Below are 21,990 nucleotides of genomic sequence, written 5' to 3' on the forward strand. Positions count from 1 at the left end.
GATAAACATTAAAAACTGTCTGCAGAGGTTGAGTCGTCCTGCAGCCCCCGCTGGCTGTTCATTGGCTGCAGCATCTTTTTTCTAAGTTCTAAAAAAATACCGTAGACGGCAAGGCACAAATTTAGATATTCATTTATCTAATTAATCTATAGCCTATGCACAAAGACAATATGATCTTTTTGTCCCCTTTTTGTTTTAAAGCTTGATGAAGAGAGAGAGCGCAAGTAGCTGCAGCTGAGGAGGACAGTGATGCACGCGTACAGGAGTGATTGACAGTTCGCGGCACTGTGTACAAAAAATACTCCGCTACACAATTATTTCGTTATTTTCGTTTAAGCTTATTAACGTTAGCGTTACAGAAAGGTCTGGTTTACGCACTGTTACAGTTAATTTTTTTTTTTTTTTTTTTTTTAAACAATGACATTTGAGTTCATGATTTTAATGTTGCTGTTTCTTGACTAAATGAAGAGTAATGTTTCTTGTGGCAGACTGAAGAGTAATCCGGCAGAGTTTTATACTGAAACTTTCCGTCTAAAAGTCCTTCCTTGGTCTTATCCATATTTTTTTGCACGTTGAACACACATAGGCCACAACTGGAAATAAAAAAAAACTGCAACCGCGTTAATTGCGTTATTTTTTTTTAACGCGTTAAATATTTCAAATTAATCGAATGCGTTAACGCGCTAATTTTGACAGCACTAATACAAATGCATATTATACAAATGCATATTATTTTGCAAATGCAAGATCTTGCTCACAGTTACAGTTTGCCCACATTCTTCAAAGTATTTTATTTTGTGTTCAACAGAAGAAAGAACTTTATGCAGGTTTAGAACAACCTGGGAAAATTATGACATCATTTTAATTCATTATTCATTATAATTCATATTGTGTAAATAAGGTTTGGGTATTACCACACATTTATTAGTGATGTTTATTAAACTACGATAAATTGTTTGAAAGGAAAGAAACATTTGGACTCCCATGCATTATTGCCCAATCCATCACAAACAAATGAGTGTGTATAAAATGCTTTATTGATGCATTATGTTCCACAGTATTAACAAAATATTGGCCCTAGACTTCTATCATTAATTATCTACAGTACAGATATAATCTGAGGATATTTATTGGTTCACAGATGTTCCTTAGTGCGTCATACCCAGGGTCCAAAAACAACACTCGCTAACCAGCTAGCTGGCTTCAATGTATAAATGCATCAGTTATGTAAATGCAATAATTAATGTATAAATGCAAAGCTTTTCTTACTTTTACTGTTCATCGTATTGCTCTTATAGTATTTCATCTTTATTTCATGGTGCATTAGAGCTGATCCCTTGCATTACTGTCCTCACAAGACGTTTTCCTGTGACAATGGAGGGAACCACTCGTATACATAAAACTTTATGAATATATTTTTCAGAAAAATAAGACTCAGTTTTTTTCCCATCTGTAACAAGCTGCCACTTATATTCCAAAATGACTCATGTAATGCGAAACTGGACATTATGGCTTCCCTGCTGTGCATCAATGTCAAACATCAAGAGAGGGATTTAAACCTAATTCAGTTAATCACAAGGAGCACATGGAGCACTCTGTATATATGTCAATGAGAAAAGCTGTAAGTACAGCTGAGCGCTTTAATCAGCTCTGAGAGATGACAGCAGCCGGCCATGAACTGCCCTGTGTGCCACAGCTTTACTGAGATGGGTCTTCGTAATCAGCGCAAATGAGAGTGGCCAGCACTTCAGCAGAGATTAGTGACCACCACAAGCACGTTTGACTGCAGAGCCAGGCCTCAAATATACTCTACACAAGTATGTGCCGGCGTGGATTGCATTCTCAGTATTTCCACAAGAGGTGCTAGTTGGTTATAAATTTAAGTGAACGTTACATGTGGCCATACTCTCAATTTGTCCCATCCAAGTGCACACACACAGACACACACAGAAGTAGAGAACAAACACACACCTGGAGCACTGAGCAGCCATTTTTGCAACTATGTTTCTGTTGTGTTTTCGTACTTGTGCAAAGTATGTTTTTGGCCTAATTTAGCACACTTTCCAAAATGTGCATGACGTATTACATATGCAAATTTAGTTTCTAGTTGCACAGTCCATATATGTCTGGGATAACACTATATTTAGTTTCCCCGGGTTAGCACCTTTAACCTTGAGTGGTTTACTCAGTGCGGTTTTGATATAGTTATAGCAATAATTTGCTGAATATTTGATTTACAGATGTGGCATGAGAACGGGCCTCACTGAACGTGGAGAGGAGATCAAATAACATAAAACATTCAATATCATAATCAACACTGATCTTCACGCACACCTGCAAGCTCTTTTTTTCTTTTTTTTTTAACACAGGCTGCTTAAAAAGACAAGACAGAAAATATAAAATTATATATAAACTTGAGAAATAAAAAAACACAGAGTACATAGCTATGTTGTATTTACACTCATGCTTTTTTACAGTCTTGTATTATGCTACAGGAAAAGTTTTGCTCTCAAGGCCTTGAATACATTGGGTTATGACCCACTGAAGCAGGCAGGCTGGGTGTTGTGGACCTGACCTGGTTTTTCATCCCATCCTGGCATTATCTAACGCACTGAATGGGTCAACTGGGATGTGCTGCCAACAATGGCATTACTGGGGCAGTGGCCCATATGTGCAGGGTCAGACCATATGTCGCCTGTCAGAGAAAAATGGAAAGGAAGTAATACATGTCCCGTCGTCTGTTCCCATGCAAGTGGATTCATTTGTCTGAATGATCTCAGTCTGCGTCATTTCAGTGGACGTTATACATTAGTCTCCAGACCGTTCATGTCGATTGCACAATGGTCCTTGTCTCTGTGTTTCAGGTGCCGAGGAGGTATGGGTGGCTTTTTTCGATCAACTGGTGGTGGACGGACCCCTTCTTCCAACTGCATGAGACGGGCCACGTCTGGGGGAATGTGCTCAGGTTTGCCCCCTGGTGGTGGGGGCTGGAAACTACCGTTGTTCTGCTGACAGTTCGGCAAACCCTGGTTAGTCATTGGCTTTGTTTCGCAGATGAGAGGGACCTATGGAGAAACAGAAATAATGGCAATTTAATATTTCTTCTAATGGACTGTATCTCTTTCTAAGAGATTTTGATTCCCACTATCAGAACAGTGTTGTTATTGTTAAATAACACTATTAAAGAACATATTTATTAATTGAGATAAAGCTCAAATAAAATTGAAATAGTAAATTAAAAGCTTGAACTAAACGAAAATTTGCCTCGGGAAGGGAAACCCCTCTCTCCTGTGTCCTTAGCGCCTCTTCATTCTAGTACCAAGTGGGTCTCGAACCCAGTTCTTTGGCATGGGAGGCATGTGCACTAACAAGGAGGCTAAACACTACAGCCTCTAGTGCACCTCTTGAGACCAGGGGAGTGAGGTTAACCTGCGCAGAACCTACCTGCTTCCCTAAACCTCACACCCATCCGGGTCATGGCACCAATGTAACCCTTCTCTCCCGGGTCCTAACCGCCACACCTTGTTCTTGTTCTGAGTGGGTCTCAAACCCTGGTTTCTGGCATGGGAGGTGAGCACACTAACAAAGGCTAAAGATTGCAGCACCTCTTGAGATCAGGGGAGTGAGGTTAACATGCGCAGAACCTACCTGCTTCCCTAAACCTCACACCCATCCGGGTCATGGCACCAATGCAACCCTTCTCTCCCGGGTCCTAACCGCCACACCTTGTTCTTGTTCTAAGTGGGTCTCAAACCCTGGTTTCTGGCATGGGAGGTGAGCACACTAACAAAGGCTAAAGACTGCAGCAACTCTTGAGATCAGGGGAGTGAGGTTTACCTGCACAGAACCTACTGTACCTGCTTCCCTAAACCTCACACCCATCCGGGTCATGGCACCAATGTAACCCTTCTCTCCCGGGTCCTAACCGCCACACCTTGTCCTTGTTCTGAGTAGGTCTCAAACCCTGGTCTCTGGCATGGGAGGTGAGCACACTAACAAAGGCTAAAGACTGCAGCTGAGGTTTACCTGAGGTTTCCCTGCACAGCACCTACCCACTGGCCTCCGTTACACAAGTAACTGAAATGCCCCAGTTTTGAATTCATCATCATTTGAATTATTATGACCATAACATATTGTGAAATTATTTCAAATTGAAAAATTAAACCTTCCTTTTGGTTTAATGAGAGCCGCACTTGAGCTGACATCTTTTTTTCATTGTTGATGAAGGAACCAAGGTCATCCTACATTGTTATCATTAACTAAAAGTTTTTGACAACATTATTTTTCATTTAGATAAATCTGAAATAAATTATATATATATATATAAATATTAAATAATCAAGATTAAAACGAACTGAACTGAAAATGTAAGATTTTAATCTTAAGTTGAAGTACTTACAGACTAAAATTAAACTAATACCGAAATATTTGTAAACCAGTAAAACTACACAATGCTATTTTTTTAAGTTGTTAAAAAAAAGACACTAATTGTGATTAGGCATACAATAGTAGATAAATAATACTAAAACAATACTGTACCAGGATCGCTGCACAGCTCGTATTACAGTCTTTTTGATAGCTGTCATGTTTTTTGTCTTAACAGCTATACAGTAAAGCACAAGGCCACTTACAGTACACGCATGTGAGAGACAGGGAATTGTACAAAGGGTCTGTCAAAAATGAGCAGCTGTCCATTCAAATCAATGCCTCAAATTATCTTTTTATGAGGGGTAAAATTTCAGGTACATTTTTGCTTCATGTGCATTGTAGAGATATATTACTTTCAAGATGGCTTTGATTTGGGTGTGTGGTTCCCATCAGTGATCGATGCGAGCTGAAATTTGGCTACAGAAGGGTTTTCTGTTGTGAATAACGTAGTGAGGGCATTTGAACATCTTTTGGTGTTGTGGGATAGGGGTTAAATCTCAGAAAGACCGAGATTCAGGCTTTTATTGAGAAAGCCATAAGTTATAATTATTTTGCTCTTGAGCTAATTTGTCCAGTCAAGTAGTCCTTAAAGCAAGTAAACCTCAAGTTGCTCTTGGATAAAATTGACTACTTAATAACTAAGAGTGGAAAAATAAGATTGTCACAGAAGCACTTACGTTTCTGAAAAATAATTAGAAACAGCCATCAGAATATGATGTACTGTACATATGCCTTCATGACAAATGTTTGCCAAGCCATTCTCCATAAATTGGATGCCTACATGTCTATTTTGGTCCCATTTTTAACACATAGACATATTTTTTTTCCTCAAAACCATGTTTTTCCACCTTGTCACGACTATCCTGTCTTTCTGTTTGTCGAAATCTGCATTCAATAGTCACAAACCCTCCTATCGTCACTGAGTTTGTCCTTATTTACAAAACCTCACTATCCTTGAGATATCTTTGCGAGTATGAAACGTACAAATCAAGTGAAGTGAAGTGAAGTGAAGTGACATTCAGCCAAGTATGGTGACCCATACTCAGAATTTGTGCTCTGCATTTAACCCATCCGAAATGCACACACACAGAGCAGTGAACACAAACACACACACTGTGAGCACACACCCGGAGCAGTGGGCAGCCATTTATGCTGCGGCGCCCGGGGAGCAGTTGGGGGTTCGATGCCTTGCTCAAGGGCACCTAAGTCGTGGTATTGAAGGTGGAGAGAGAACTGTACATGCACTACCCCCACCCACAATTCCGTCCGGCCCGAGACTAGAACCCACAACCCTTCGATTGGGAGTCCAACCCTCTAACCATTAGGCCACGACTTCCCCAGTCCCCAGTGACCTGTCCTATTTGTCAAGGAAAAAAATCAATGAAATCCACTTCGGTTTCATGTATGTTTTTCACATAAATTTTTGTGATTGTGTGTGTGTGCGTGTGTGTAGTGCTTCTCACAATTTGTATTTTTCCAATGCAGCTTTACAAAGAATAGCACTTCACGAACCCCCACAGCAAATTATCCTAGGGAGGACTAAACTCAGTATTTATGTTTGTGTGTAGTTGTGATTGTGATTGTGTTAATATATAACACTGAATGTGTTATTTAATTATTTAACTATTCACATTAATTTACTTGAAGTACTTCGCCTGTTCACCTGCTTCAGAAAAGGCTAAAAGTCCACTAAACGTGTGAGGGGGAAAAAACAACACAGAAATGGCTCCAAAATACTTTTACCTTCACTGGCTTATACAGTCAGAAAGTCAGAAAGTTTTGCATTTTTCATTCTTCATTCATTATCATTAGTCATTTTGCATGATTATTATATATTATAAGCATTACATTTTGAGCAATAATTTCAAATTTAGAAATGTAACTTTAAGCACTTCAAGCTTTCTTCAACAAAACTTACAATTTACAAGACTCAATGCTAAGGACTTTCTACTCAAATTTTTACTTGAACTAATTTACATTTTTACCCTGCCAGTAGTTTCACTGCATGCATTTATTTATTTTGGCAGTGTCTGTGTTAATGATAATTGAACAACAAAAGACAAGGAGAAAAATCACTCCCCGCTCTTGACAGAATAGCATTTGTTGCTTTTATGAGAATTTATATAGAGAAAATTGTGCCCTACCATAACATTCAAATCAATGCAACATATAAGTAAATCACTACTAGAACACAAAAAGAGCATATATTTCTACATTGATCTAGTCACTTGATTCTGCTCTCAAAATGCAACAGATTTATGCATTTAAGTTTAAAATGAACAAAACTGTCTTATACCCGGCCGCAGAACCCCCTAGACTAGAGGAACCAATGTGCATCCATCACAGTCTCACAAAATCATGTGGGGACACTGGGAATGTAGAGGAAACACTGTAGGATCGGCTCTCAATGTATGCCAGTTTTTTTTCTCCAGGTAACTCACCCCATCTCCCTCTTTAATGAAGTCCTTTCTGCAGATATGGGCCATGATTCCTGTGGCCAGAGCATCTCCCATCACATTGACCATGGTGCGGAATCGGTCTCTGAAGAGGTGAGGACAGACAGACATGACGCTAAAATTAACTTACTGTAATGTGTTTTAAGCATGATGGGAAATTTACAATCAAGTCCAAGAGTGACTGATTATTTGTCTTCCAACCGGTGTCCAACTCAAAGTTTTGAAAACTCTGATTTATGTGGCAACAGTAAACACATTTGTATGATAATAGTGACCATTGAAGAGTGAAATGCATTGATTTAATTTCCTGTCTAAGATGCCATTCACACAGAACATGTTTGGACACTTAAAAGCGCAACATACATGGCAGTGTAATGAAAAAAAAAAGGTCTCTCGAAAAGCTAACTTGATAGCTTTTTCAATATGAAGCATTTATTCTGCAAATTGCACAAATATGTCCACCTAGTGTATGTTTATGTAGAAAAATAAAAAAACAATTGAAAAGCAGAAGTAAACTGTTAGAACGCATTCTTTGCGATCAGCCTCTAATGGAAATTTACAAAAAATTGCACCTAAATATCCAATACTTACAGCGCCCAATCAACAGCGATGATGAGAGTGATGTCATCAGTGGGCAGTCCGACAGATGTCAACACTATTACCATGGTGACTAGGCCGGCCTGTGGGATCCCGGCTGCACCGATGCTCGCTGCTGTAGCTGTAATACTGGAGAACATGGTAAACACATCATGATGAGGCAAACATAATGTTATGAAGCACAAACAACCTCTGTAGCATCTAAAGACCAAATTAGAGTAAATACATGGTGCAGTTTTTTTTGTTTTGGGAAGAGCTACTTCTTTACAAAGATAATCATAGGCCAGATATATTTTCACAAATTGCATGCATTTTATGAATGACAGATAACCAACCTTCATGCAAAAACTTCACTGAGGAATAACATCTATCCACGCTTTGATCGCACGCAATTTATAATGCACTGGGAAGAATAAAAGATGCTCTGACATTTTCTTGTGTATTCTCTTAAATAAAAAGACATCAGCGTCTGGACATCAGTGTCTGGACCCTTGCACCCCAGCTAGTGACGGCTAGTTTACTGACTAGATTACTTCAAGATCTGATTTCAGCTGCTGTCTTCTGCAAATGATCATGATCTGTTAATGAACGATCCAGGGTAGCACAGAGGTACGTCGTTTTGGGGTCATGTTTAATCCGATGGCCCTTGAGGGAGATATTGAGCTTCTGTTTGGCTTGTGCATTGTGGAGATGGAAGATACTAGATAGCGTCTTCATTGCACTGGGTTGGAGTCGACACCTATTGAGGAAGTCCACCATCAGATCCATGTCCTTGTTTAGTACGTACTCGATCTCGTCAAATGTCCGATGTTGGGTCCCAATGCAGATATCATCGGCACTGATGAATTTGCAGGACTGTGTTGCTGGAAGATCATTAATATGGATGTTGAAGAGACTTGGAGAAGACATTTACTAGTCTTCTCCAAGAGCTATTTTCCTACCATGTGTACTCGAAAACGTCTGTCATGGAGAAGGATTTCTACAGCCTCTACTACCCAACATGGTAAAACTTTGGATAGTTTCAACAGGAGACCAGCATGCCAGACTGTGTCTTAAGCCACAGTTAGGTCTAGGAAGATGCTCCCAGTTTTCAGACTTTTCTTGAATCCGTTTTCAGTGTAGAGTATGTCGTCAGGGCAAGAACATGGTCACCAGTGCTATGTCCTTGCCTGAACACTGACTGCTCAGCTGTGATGGTTTTCTCCAAGACTGGACTGATGAAGGTTCAAGCGTTCGAGTATATTTAAACACACGGGTAGCAAGGATATTGGGCACCACAATAAATGTTGATTTGAGCAAAAATAGTCACAGAAACTCTGCTGTGATTAGCATTGTGCTTAAACAAGCAGTGTGGATACTTTAACATTTAATATAGGTGCTAAAACAAATACACCCTGCATGCAAGTGTGGAATAAAGCAAGATCAAACATGGCAATAAGATTTGTGTATATGAATAGACTATTAGTTATGTTTTTCACTGATTTTATGAATGTCGCTATGTGTCTGATTCACACTTGTAACAGAAACCAAAACGCAGAGCTGAGGCATGGCAGAAACAGTTTTCAATGACAATGTTTTCATTAAGGACACGAGATGCTTCTGTAGCGTATCCGTTCAAGATTCATCAATGCAAAGATGAAACCTAAGAGGTTTTGAGATCTTTTCATGTGAATATCTACAGCATGTCTTTGTCGCTCATAATGAGCACAACATGAAACTGTGGTTTGGGGATAAACATAGGAGAATATTTATGAATTGTAGGTATTGTTTAAATATTGCCCATACATTGTGATGATTTTATATTTGTAAATGCATTAGTTATTCATTAACTTCGAGACAGTAATGCAACCTCAAATCGTCTGTAAATTAAACTGTTAAATAAAATATTTACGGTATAAGATAAAATGTATAAATATCAATTAAATAAAGCAATGCAATATGTTTCCTTCTTTAACAAGGGTCACTTTGACGTAGGAAAAAAGATTTGCTAGATTCTCTTACATTTCCTAATTGCATAAATGATGCTATTACGTAACGCTCTTTTGTGCATCACACACAGCTGGATTAATGCATCTTTTGAGCCTCGTTCAGTCTCTGGATCGTGAAGATCTGCATTTGTGAAATACTTGCTAGTTAGCTATAACTGACTGACATAGGTACATTTCTCATATATTTAAAACATAAAAGATTTAATGTTTTAATGTCAAATTACAAATAACTAAATTTGTATTCTTAATCGTTAAGACACATTTAGTACCTGATAGTGATGATTTGGCCGAAGTCAAGCTCGTAGTTGTTGACCTGTGCAATAAAAATGGCTGCCACCGCCTCATACAGCGCAGTGCCGTCCATGTTGATCGTGGCTCCAACGGGCAGCACGAAGCGAATGATCCTCCGGTCGATGTGATTGTTCTCCAGCAGGCACTTGAAGGTGATAGGCAGAGTGGCAGAACTGCAAAATGAAGAAGGATCTAATGTTAAAACTACAAGTTCAGACTGTCTCAGTTTCACCCAAAACTCAAGTCTGCAATCATGAATGAAGGAACTCAAGAAACATTTCCTATAAAGTTTGATTTCTTAACACTTTGAGATCCCTTCTAACACTTTCTTGTTTGTTTATTCGATAGTTAGTCCAGTTATATCCTTAACATATTTTACCATGTTTAAATCCACATATTTATAGTAAGAGCAGAAAATATTAATAAAGATGGTGAGCAAATTCTGCATGACCTAAGATATTTCTCAACCTGTTGAAACAGCTTCTCTTAATATAACAACAAAGCTTCACACAAAAGTCTGTTTGTACTGAGACAATATCCTGCATTTAGTGTCTTTTTAGTTGATGCAACGTGACTATAGCTACAGACAGAGTGACTTTGACAGAAGGGTAAAAGTATGTAATTCTTCATGTGGATTCAAGCTTGTGCAATATTTATGCTGTTTTATTTCTCTCTCTCTATACAGTAATGTATTTTCCTGTCCCAGGGATGGGAGAAACATGTTGTTTATTGAGTAAAATAAATGTTGTTTTGTAATTTAAAGATATATTTCTATAAAATCTAGCTTGATTATTTGCACAAAGGCAATAAAATGAACAGGATGGAAATAATGAGCTGAAGTTCTTAATATTTAGACAACTATTCAAAAGTTTGGGGTCATTTTACTTTATATACTTTATATATGTATAAAGTAACAGTAACTACCAGTTTCTACATTTATTTTTACATTTTTTATTTCAAATAAACGCTGTTCTTTTGAACTTTCCACTCATCAAAGAATCCTAAAACATAATGTCACAAAAACATGAAGCAGCACGACTGTTTTCAACATTGATAAAAATAATCATAAATATTTCTCCAGCAGCAAATCACCATATTCGAATGACCTTGACCTTGAATGATTTCTGAAGGATCACGTGACACTGAAGACTGGAGTAATGATGCTGAAAATACAGCTGCACATTGCAGGAATAAAAGTCATTTTACAAAAAAAAAGAAAAGAAAATACAGTTTTTACTGCATTAAATAAATGCATCCGGGCTGAGACTTCTTTCAAAAGCATTAAACAATCTTAAACTTTTAAATGTTAGTGTGCATATATTTAAAAATGTTGATATTATTAATCAAACCAGGAAATAAAACACCAGAGGAATTGATCAAATTTCTTGTTAACACAAATTTTTCTGGTCTTCTCCCACCAGAAATTGTGTTAAATTTGAGTTTAGTTTAGTTTAAAAGTAGTCGTTCATTAGTTAAAGGGATTTTGCATCTGAATGACAGGATGAATATGATTGCTTTGTGTGTGTTGTACCTGGAGGACGTGGCCAGTGAGATGAGCAGTGCCTGCAGGATTCCTCGGATGTAGACGATCGGGCTCTTCTTGGTGATGAAGAAGTACATGCTCGGCAAGATGAAGAGGCCGTGCAGAATCAGGCCCATCACCACAGTGATGGCATAAAAGCCCAGCTTCTTCCCCATCGCAGACGGGTCGCTCATCTCCAGGATCTTCCCGGCCACCAGAAACACAATGCCGAATGGGAAGTACCTGCACAGCAAACTATTAACTTAATATCCTCTTACACTTTATTGCCTAACCTTAATTTCAATTATCCGCATTATCAAATGCCCAGAATCTACTACATGGCTTCTGTGGTCTGATTTATCTTTTATGCATTTTCAGCAAGAGAAAAGGCCTTTTGTTGTAAATGTACAAACATTGTGCTTCATGTATCTTTTTTACTGATGTTTATAAAGTAATGTAAGAATAACTTCGCCATTGTTATTAATATTTCAAGATGAGCACTTACTGGACTGAAGCAGTTTAGCTTTCCTTGATTATCCAGGCATCATTTTTTAGAAAAATATGAGTATCAAATATCAGGCTTATTTGTTCTTCTCTCAGTCATCATTGTATTGTATTGCATTATGTGTTTTGATTACGAAGCTAAACATTTAGATATCATCTTGCATAGAAAATATAAAGAGGTTGCTTGATATTTATGTCATTTAAAAAAGATCCCCATTAGTTTATATTACAAGCAATCAGAATATATAAATATTAGTATCTGCACCAAATTGTGTAATTCTTTGCTCAGTTTGGGACTGTGAATAAATCTTATGCTTTTTTCATCATAATTTGAGCGCCATACTCTCAATATATCATACTATATGAGTCATAAAATATATTTTATACATATTTTTTTTCAAGGTTCAGTATTTAAATAATAGGTATATGTATATATATAGTCTTACCAGATGACAATAGCGACAATTTTCAGCACTGCTTCATTGAGACTTTGGCAGAAGTTGACCAGAGCACTGCCATTAGGACCCATCCTCCCCAACATTATGCCTTAGCAAAAATGAGCAGCGGTGATAAATATTAGCATATTTATTGTCAAATATCATTTGTAGTCTCTGTGCCGGAATTCTCACCCATTGTGGCAGAGAAGATGACGATCCCCAGGACGTTCATGCCCTCGCTGGTGCCTGGAAGCGTCCGCATCACCACATCAGGAGGCGGAGTCAGATCCAGCTGGAAGTTCTGGATGTCCGTCCCGTTATCATCCTGAATCCCGTAGATTAGAGCGCGGCGAGTGGTGGTTTCTGTTAGACCGGTGGCCACTGTCGTCTTGGGGGTCTTCATTATGGGCACACTGTTGGTACGATACTAAAGAGAAGAAACACTAAATTAATCAGGTTGTCAAGCACTGTGTGATCAGAGCTCAAGCTCCTCAAATGCATTTATTCAGTAATTCAGATTGAAAAACATCTAACCTTCCCATGCTTATTACATTCCAGGCACTCATTGTTAATGTGCGTTAATGCTTTTACATATGTGCATTAATTCAGTTGATTGTTGTCAGTTTTTCCGTACATGTACAGTAAGCAGGATGGCTTATTATTCATGGCTAGCTGTGGATTCTTACCTGTTGAAAAGTGGCTTGAACAAGGTTGGCAGGAAACATGTTTCTGTTTTGGGACATAAAATATATCACAGTTATATACGTGCATAGAGTAGCATTGAACTGCGTTGAATACTCTCAATTGGACTTTCCTTAAAATTATTTAATGTACTCAACTTATAGTAATCTGTCTTTACCAGTTCCTTAAAGGGTTAGTTCACCCAAATAGCAAAATTATGTCATTAATAACTCAGCCTCATGTCGTTCCAAACCCGTGAGACCATCGTTTATCTTCTGAACACAGTTTAAGATATTTTAGATTTAGTCCGAGAGCTCTCAGTCCCTCCATTGAAACTGTGTGTACGATATACTGTCCATGTCCAGAAAGGTAAGAAAAACATCATCAAAGTTGTCCATGTGACATCAGAGTCCATGTAACTCGGCTCAGTGTTCATATCTTTCCTCACACCAGTTCAGTCAGTGTACTGTTTGAGTGCATGCATTACTCCGGGATATTGGTTTGTTTGAACTCAGAGGAAGTGTCAGCCACATTATAAAAGTTAACAGCTTAAGTCATTTGTGGATTAATGCGTATTAGAGATGCAAACCGTTTAAAACGATTCAGTTCGATTTGGTGAACTGTTTCAAAAAGATCCGGTTACATCGAATGATTCGTTTGCGAACCGGATATAACAAACTTTTGTTTTGCTTTGTTTTGAACTCTCTCAGAACAGACCCAGAAGAGAAGACAATGATGAATAAAGTCGTAGTTTTTGCTATTTTTGGACCAAAATGAATTTTCAATGCTTCAAAATATTCTAACTGACCCTCTGATGTCACATGGACTACTTTGATGATGTTTTTCTTACCTTTCTGGACATGGACAGTATATCGTACACACAGTTTCAATGGAGGGACTGAGAGCTCTCGGACTAAATCTAAAATATCTTAAACTGTGTTCAGAAGATGAACGGAGGTCTCACTGTCTTGGAACGACATGAGGGTGAGTTATTAATGACATAATTTTGCTATTTGTGTGAACTAACCCTTTAATCTGTGTAACTGTTTATTTTTATTTTTTTTCATCATTTTACTTTTTTGTCAAAAGGTTTGAAAAACTCCACATTAATAAAAAAAGCCAATAAATACTTATTGAGAAATACAATTTCTGCTGTTGAAGGATTTTAACATTTTCCAAGATTGACAACAGTGAAAATAATGCATTAATCATTACGGGGTGAATTCAATCCTGTGCCAGTTTTGTGAGGTACGTACTTCAGTGCAAAAAACTGCATCCTATTCTCAAATAAGCAAGTATTCATGAAACCGATTATGAATTGGTTTCTATGAAATAAGAATCTTTAGAAAATCACACACAACACAGCAGTAAATGAATATATGTGTGTACTTTAGATACAAATACCTATGATAACTAATGAGATCAGCCCTGGATTGGTAGTATAGTCATATAGTGCTGTATGAGAGGATGAGATTCATTCATTAGCATCCAAACACAATCTGTGCATGCAAGAGCAGTTGGAGCAGGATCAGATGTGCCGTATGATCCCAGTGCACTATTCACATCAACACAATGTTCTGTGTTAATAGGTTAATAGGTTGAGTTTCCTGCAGGGGGATACTGTAATGATTGAATAGGATGCAAATGTGCTGTTGGTTTGGGTCTACTTAAAGCTGGCCCAGCTCGTGTGGCCTTTTTACATTGAGTCATAAAGCACTGGAACTGTCGAAGGAAAACAGCAGAACCCAATGAATTTTTCCTCTAATGGAATTTAAATGAAATGTTTATACTGAACTCTCAGTTCTACATTCCAAGACTCTCAGCATGCATCTGAAAATAGATGCTACCTACAGTAATGCACAACCACAGCTGTGTGAGTTCAATATGCATCTGTTTGTGTATTCGTGCATGGTATTTTAATTTTTCTGAGTGCATGCAAGTTCTTATTTCTCAATGGAAAATAGCTTTCCTTATGCATTATTCATATGTTCATTAAATCTTTGCATTAGTGCATGGGATTTTTTTTTTTCATGCACGCAAGTTTATTTTATTTTTTTTCTGAATGGAAAGCAGATGCACGTGCATTTTGCATTTGTGCATTACTTTTTTTTGTGCACACAGTTTTTTTTTCATAATGGAAAATATCTGTGCTCATGCATTTTGCATCAGTTTAGGTTTGTTCATTCTGTGCATTAGTGGATGAGTTTTTTTTTTTTTTTGTGGATGCAGGTTTTTATTTCTTTGTTTTGCTTTTACAATGTAACAACATTAAGAGCATGTTCATGTTAAATGTGTACTTTATGCTTTCATTGTTATGCTTATGTAGTTATTGAAAGGAGTAAGTAGTGTTTTTGGCAGGCTTTATGGTGTTTTTCCATCAGTAGTGTAGCCAGAAAAGAACTCTAGGTGTACATATGAAAATCTGGGTGTGCCACATTTATTATCAGATTACTGTGCAAAATTATGGGATAGTATTTTTGTCACACTGCTTCCGTCAAACCATACTCCTAGTGTTAATTTGCAGGTCGTGTCAAAATGTAGTTAGGCTAATTGTTAAATGTAATAATTTTCTTCCAAATACGATGATTTTGAACTTTAGCTATTTAATTTTGTTTATTTTTCATTACAATTTATTCACTTTAAATAAATTATAATATATAATTATAGGATTAAAATTAATTGTAGTTGCACAATATAGATCTTTTTTTTCATGTTTTTGTAATGTCTGGGAAGCCAGAATGCGCGTGCATCAACAGAAACATTTATTAGCGGAACCCTGTTTTTTTTACGTGCCATTTATAGCAAGACATATTACAGATGATATTACAGATGCTTTGTCAGATTTAAGTTGAAGCGCGTGCCGAACCGTGTGTGGTGAACCGAACGGTTTTTTTTTTTTCAGCGAACCGTGCCATCCCTATTACCTCAATAATCAATCAATTACAGGCCTAAAACAATCATGCCCGAGCAGACTGATATTAGTACATCTCATCACACCGGCTCCCGCGTCTAAATCAGTTGTATGGTCTGGTTTTCAGTCTAAAACAGTTGTGTCAAGTATAAATGTCTCGTCTGTTTCGGGAGGTGCGCGCGCAGTCAGCGGAGGCTCGAACCTTTTTTTCTCAGATTTAGAAAAATCTTCGCGATCGACTTAAAATGCTAGCAAGATCGACTTGTCGACCGAGATCGACGGGTTGGTGACTCCAGATATAGCGACCAACTTTTTTTGAGCAAGCATTGATTATGCGTGACACAGTCTCAATTTGTGGGAGGCATGTATTGGGCTTCAAACGCTGTGCGCGCACGCGCTACGCGGGACGGGTGGTCACCCTACCTGGCACACCCGTCTAGAGTGTGTCCACCTTTGTGTGTGGGTCCATGTACATGCTGAATCGACTGGTAAAAAAAAAAAGCCTCCAGATCTGAATTAAAAAAAAATCTCAAACATGCTACGAATCCTGATCTGAATCAACCGAGTCGTGAACAGGCTCCGAAGTGCCGATCTGAATCAACCGAGTCGCGAACAGGCTCCGAAGTACCGATCTGAATCAACCGAGTCGCGAACAGGCTCCGAAGTGCCGATCTGAATCAACCGAGTCGCGAACAGGCTCCGAAGTGCCGATCTGAATCAACCGAGTCGCGAACATGCTCCGAAGTGCCGATCTGAATCAACCGAGTCGCGAACATGCTCCGAAGTGCCGATCTGAATCAACCGAGTCGCGAACAGGCTCCGAAGTGCCGATCTGAATCAACCGAGTCGCGAACAGGCTCCGAAGTGCCGATCTGAATCAACCGAGTCGCGAACATGCTCCGAAGTGCCGATCTGAATCAACGGAGTCGCGAACAGGCTCCGAAGTCCCGATCTGAATCAACCGAGTCGCGAACAGGCTCCGAAGTGCCGATCTGAATCAACCGAGTCGCGAACAACAACAACAACAATATATATATATATATATATATATATATATATATATATATATATATATATATATATATATATATATTTATTCTTAGAATATATATATTCTAAGTGAACAACAATAGCCCAAGTTTAGTAAACATTTTTTATTGAGACTATAAAAAATAAGTCTGCATCTATTTTAGGCACACCCTGGCACACCCGTGGCTATGCCACTGTTTTCCATCATTAGTGCTCAAAATGTGTAACTACACTAAATGATCAATAGTCAAAAGTCACTAATAATTACAAAATTCCTATGTGTTTCTCTCCCAAATAACATAATTATGACAAGACCTAAGGTTTGTATATTTATAGACAGTCTTTATATATATATATATATATATATATATATATATATATATATATATATATATATATATATATATATATATATATATATATATATATTTACATTATTGCTTATTACTACAAATTAAGTAAAGACTATTAGTGCAAGATTTTTAGTGTTATGCTTTCACGTCCTCTTCATTAATTTGTCTAAACATTTGAAAATTTAGTTTTCCAAGAAACCTGCAATTAATCTGCTTTTGCATATCGTTGTCTATAACGGAGCTCAATATCTCATCTTCAGGTGGTTTGAGTCATTCTCTGCTATCAGTCAAACAGCTTCATTAATCCACACGTTAATGTGTTCAGTCGACACACATGTTCTCTGGGTAATAAGGGGCTCATTTTAAAGCTATTAGAGAAAGCGAGGGATAGCAGATGATGTTATTAATCTGGTCTTCGCTCTAATGAACTCACTGGACGATATGAGGTCAGGAAGCATGAGATGTTGCATTCAATTTGGAATCAGTTAACTTGAACATTGATAGCACATCCTGCGTTTGAGAGAATGTTAATTATAGTGATCGTTCTAACTAACACAGGCTTTACAGAACGGCCTTATAGAAATTATAGAGATTTATGTGACAAGTGGTCTTCAATTAAAGTGTTTGTTAACAGGTCAAATTGATTGGACTCTCTAGAATGAACTGTGACGTTGCAATGCATTTTTAACAGTCATTTGCATTAAAGAAATGATTCCACTAAACAATCCTGCCATCAGATGAGGCTTCTGACCGCATTGAGGGTCTTATAAAAGGCTCTGACGACACAAACAACAATTATATTTCTAATGAAATGACCCACAGCTGATGGAGTGTTATTTGAGTTATGAAACAGTTGATTTTAGTTGCGTGGCTTCCTGGCCTTAAGCTACAAACATGCATTAGCATGAACGACACAGATATTGACCAGTTGGGTGATGCTGAGCTCAAATAAAGCGGCTTCGAAATGCATGATGACACTTTAAATATATAATTGCATTAGATAACAAAATATGAAAACTAAAATAATTTACTGCAGTTTAGAAGTACCTTTCAAACATTAAAATAAAAGCGTAGAGGATGCTCAGTATTGTGTGACTTTGAGTTTATTTGTCATTAGTGGAACATGTTTTTATCTAATGCAATGGCATGCAAAGTGTCCAAAGACATTTTAGTGTCACTGTGCATTTATCAGATCACTCAGATAGATTAATGATGATATACTGTATGTATTTCATTTCATTTCAGTTAGTGCTTTCAATAAGCGTTAATAAACGGTGGCTCTCTCTTTGGGTGAACTCTCCCTCTCTATGCTGTCTGAGAGGACGATGAGGGTTGTCTGACCGTATGAGATCCAGCAGAGCATCGGCGGAGCTCATGATGGGTTTCCCGCTGTCTTCAGAGTCTTCCTTCTGTGCCATTCCCCCCGGATGAATGATTAACACCATCACGATTCCCACCACCACGGCCAGGAATGTGGTCCACAGGTAGTAAGAGACGGTGATGAGACCCAGCCGACTGGAACACTTGGCATCCAGCGCAGCCAGACCTGACATCAGACTGATAGAGAGCACACAGAGACATGCTCATGTGTTTAAAGATGAAAAGCATCAAAACAGTAAACACTGAATACAGATATAAACATAGTTTTATTGCCCATACATTAGAATGTGTCCTGTTGAATTATTCTTTTTTTCTGAGCAAAAAAGGTCACACGCATAGAGGACACATGCTAAAATCAGTGTTAAAATAGATCATATACTGTATGAAATACTCATGTCAGGCATATTTACTGTACAAAGACAATTAGATGACATTAAACGTTATTTCTTTATCAATCTTTGCCACTATCCTTCAAACCACTAGGTTTTATCCAATTGTCAGTTTTAACTCATTCATAATGTATTATAATCTAGTATGATCACTTTTTCTTGTACATGGATTTTAACAGAATAATTATGTTTCTTTTTTACATATAAATAAACAGTATCTGTTAAGATGAATGAGAATGGAACATTGTCTCATCAATATTTTGTCGTTTAGTTTCACAAAACCTATTTGAAACAGACACTTTACTTGCATTTAATATGCTTTCTATGTATATATAATCAAATCTAATTTGATGTGTGTGTGTGTGTGTGTGTGTGTGTGTGTGTGTACTACCATTTAAAAGTGTGCAGTCAGTTAGATTTTTATTAAAGACGTCTTTCATGCTCACCAAGGCGTTCATTGCTTGAAAATACAGTCAAAATAGTAATGTCCTGAAATATTATTATAATTTAAAATGTAATTTATGACACAAAGCTGTATTTTCAGCATCATAACTCCAGTCTTCAGTGTCACATGATCTTCAGAAATCATGAAAATATACTGATTTGCTGCTCGAGAAACATTTCTGATTATTAGCAATGTTGAAAATCTTCATATTTTGGTTTTTGATTTTATTCAAAAGTTCAAAACATCAGCATTTATTTGGAACAGAAATCATTTATAACATAATAAATGTCCTTACTGTCACTTTTGAATCAATTTAATGCATCCTTGCTGAAAAAAAATATATTTGACATTTATATTAATACTAATTGTTTAAGAAATATGACTTCATACTCATGCACTTAATGTTTTATTTTGTATATATTTATATAACAATATATATGATTTGATGGTTTTATCCCACTGCACAGGCTGATGTTATTTTGTAGCTGAACACATTTTAATTTAACCTCTCAAGGCCTTTGAACTGGACTAGTTCATGCACCTATAAAAGGCCCAACGCTGTTGTCCACATGTTCTGATCTCTCTGGGCACGGCGCTAAATCTCACTACAGCACGAGCATCACACAAAAGCTGTCAGATTACCGTGAGAGATAGAGAAGGTGCCCTCTAAACAGCTGCTCTATCAACCACACATTACATATTAATGACTGCAGCACAAACATAGCTGTTTCGCATTCACATGATGTCATTCTCCTGCACTGGATGGCTTCTTTTCTTAATATTAGATTATTTTGAGTAGAGTAATGTTTTGATGTACAGTCATATATGTGAATGTCCTTCATATTTTATAATATATCCTTTGAATTTGAATAGTAAGAAAGACATTTTGTCCTGCACTGCTTACAGTTTCACAAGTCAACAGCTGTCATACAGTAATGCAAGGGCATAGAATATAGGGACATGTCAATACCAATATCCAGTGACTACAACAATAATTATGATTAATATAGGCCTATGAAAAGACAGTTGTAATTTCAGCCGCTTCTGAAATAGCTTGTACCAATGATATTACCTGAGGCGTTAAAGTAAATACGCTAGAAAACCACACGCTAATTACATAAAAAGGAGCAGAAGTGTTTAAAACATAGGTACAGATCAGCCGAATGATAAAGTTTAGTTTACCCACGTTAACTGTATGTTGTTAAACTGACTGACACAATCTTGTGTCATATATACAGTATGGTTTGTAATTGTACATGCATTTGTATTTTTAAACGATGTGAGGAGCATGCATGAATACATGGATAAAATATTTAAAGTTATACCTTTAAATAGGAAAAAAAGTAGTTGAATCAATTTAAAATATTAAAGCAACCAGCTGCAATGTTTGACTAGTAGCACACTCAACTTAAACAAGTAGTTATAGTTTTGGCACAGCTTCCTTCATCCACTGAAGATGAATAAACTAAAAAAAGTTTTGTAGTTGGTTGCTTTATTTATTTATTTTTTAAGTTAACAACTTTTTATTTTTTACAGTGAATAAACACCAATTTTGGGTCATTGCAACAGCAATGTTATTTGTTTTGCAATTTACTATTTTCTTATGTGCAGTAGCTGGTAAAATGTAACCTAAAACACTATTCCAATGCTTGCTGTAAATCCTGTAAAACATTTTTTTCCTTGATCCATAAGCATTTTACACATTCTTCAGTAAAAGATTCAAAGCCAGGAGCCAAATGTCTATGGGGAGCACCTTCGACGTGATCGGTGTCTGAAGCACATGTCTACGGGAAAATATGTCATCAACTTGCATCCAAAGCATGGCAGGAAAAGAGGATGCAGTGTCTTGTTCACTTCTCAGGGAACCATAGTTAAATGCATAACCTGAGATGTTCCCTTATGAGGGAACTCGAACTGTGTCCTCTAGCATCGCTATGGGTAATGCAGCCATGCAGAGGGGAATGAATGCCAAGTACCAAGGCGAGCACTTAGTACCAAACCTATTGCGTAGCCGTAGAAGTTGCCCCTTGGATGCCTCATCAGCTGTTACTGACAATATCCCCTTCAGCCAAAGGCCTGAGCTACAAAGTACAAACACAAAATAACTTAAAAGTCAAAGTGGGAAACATTTGTCATGGTATCACTGAAGATACACATCAAGAGTGGGACCCAAGGTGAGAACCAGGGTCTGAACCACACCTATATATAAGCAATTGAAGACTGTTGGGGGAGAAAAATTATTCTTTGGCAGACTTCAATTAATTCTGAGAAAAAGGTCAGATTTGTGAGATATAACTCTTCTTACAATTCTGAGTTTATATCTTGCAATTTTGACTTTTTTAATTGCAAATTCACAATTCAAATTAGTACTTTTTATTCCATGGCAGAAATATGTTTGCATAATAGACTGCTGTGTTTTATAATTGTGAACACATTTTCAATTCTTGTAGGATCACCGCTGAGATCTGACCTTCATATTCTGACGCTAATATGGCACAGCTGGGCATGTTAGCATGTGGTACATCCTATTGTTCAAGGTCATGACCCTGATGTGCATTGTGGGTAATCCATATCTAGCT

The 21,990-nt window shown here is 37.5% G+C and overlaps 1 protein-coding gene across 1 annotated transcript; it reads right to left on the reverse strand.

Annotated features, from left to right (window-relative positions):
* Positions 1-1,000: 1,000 nt before the first annotated feature.
* Positions 1,001-18,868, reverse strand: LOC113065878 (excitatory amino acid transporter 5-like). The gene is made up of 9 exons (XM_026237433.1): positions 18,539-18,868; positions 12,910-12,952; positions 12,416-12,650; positions 12,233-12,332; positions 11,292-11,525; positions 9,739-9,933; positions 7,476-7,610; positions 6,870-6,969; positions 1,001-3,065 (listed from the first exon to the last, which is right to left on the reverse strand). The coding sequence occupies exons 1-9, from the start codon at positions 18,748-18,750 to the stop codon at positions 2,802-2,804; spliced, it is 1,518 nt and encodes a 505-aa protein (XP_026093218.1). The 5' UTR covers positions 18,751-18,868; the 3' UTR covers positions 1,001-2,801.
* Between the last annotated feature and the right edge of the window lie 3,122 nt (positions 18,869-21,990).

Source organism: Carassius auratus, chromosome 48 (assembly GCF_003368295.1).
Source record: "Carassius auratus strain Wakin chromosome 48, ASM336829v1, whole genome shotgun sequence".
NCBI classification, from domain to species: domain Eukaryota; kingdom Metazoa; phylum Chordata; class Actinopteri; order Cypriniformes; family Cyprinidae; genus Carassius; species Carassius auratus.

Coding starts and splice junctions, on each gene's coding strand:
- LOC113065878 (XM_026237433.1), bottom strand. CDS start 18,750: ATGTCAGGTCTGGCTGCGCTGGATGCCAAGTGTTCCAGTCGGCTGGGT. Junction 11,526..12,232: donor ATTGTCGCTATTGTCATCTG/GTAAGACTATAT, acceptor TTTGCTGTGCAG/GTACTTCCCATTCGGCATTG. Junction 6,970..7,475: donor ATCGCTGTTGATTGGGCGCT/GTAAGTATTGGA, acceptor TCACCTCTTCAG/AGACCGATTCCGCACCATGG.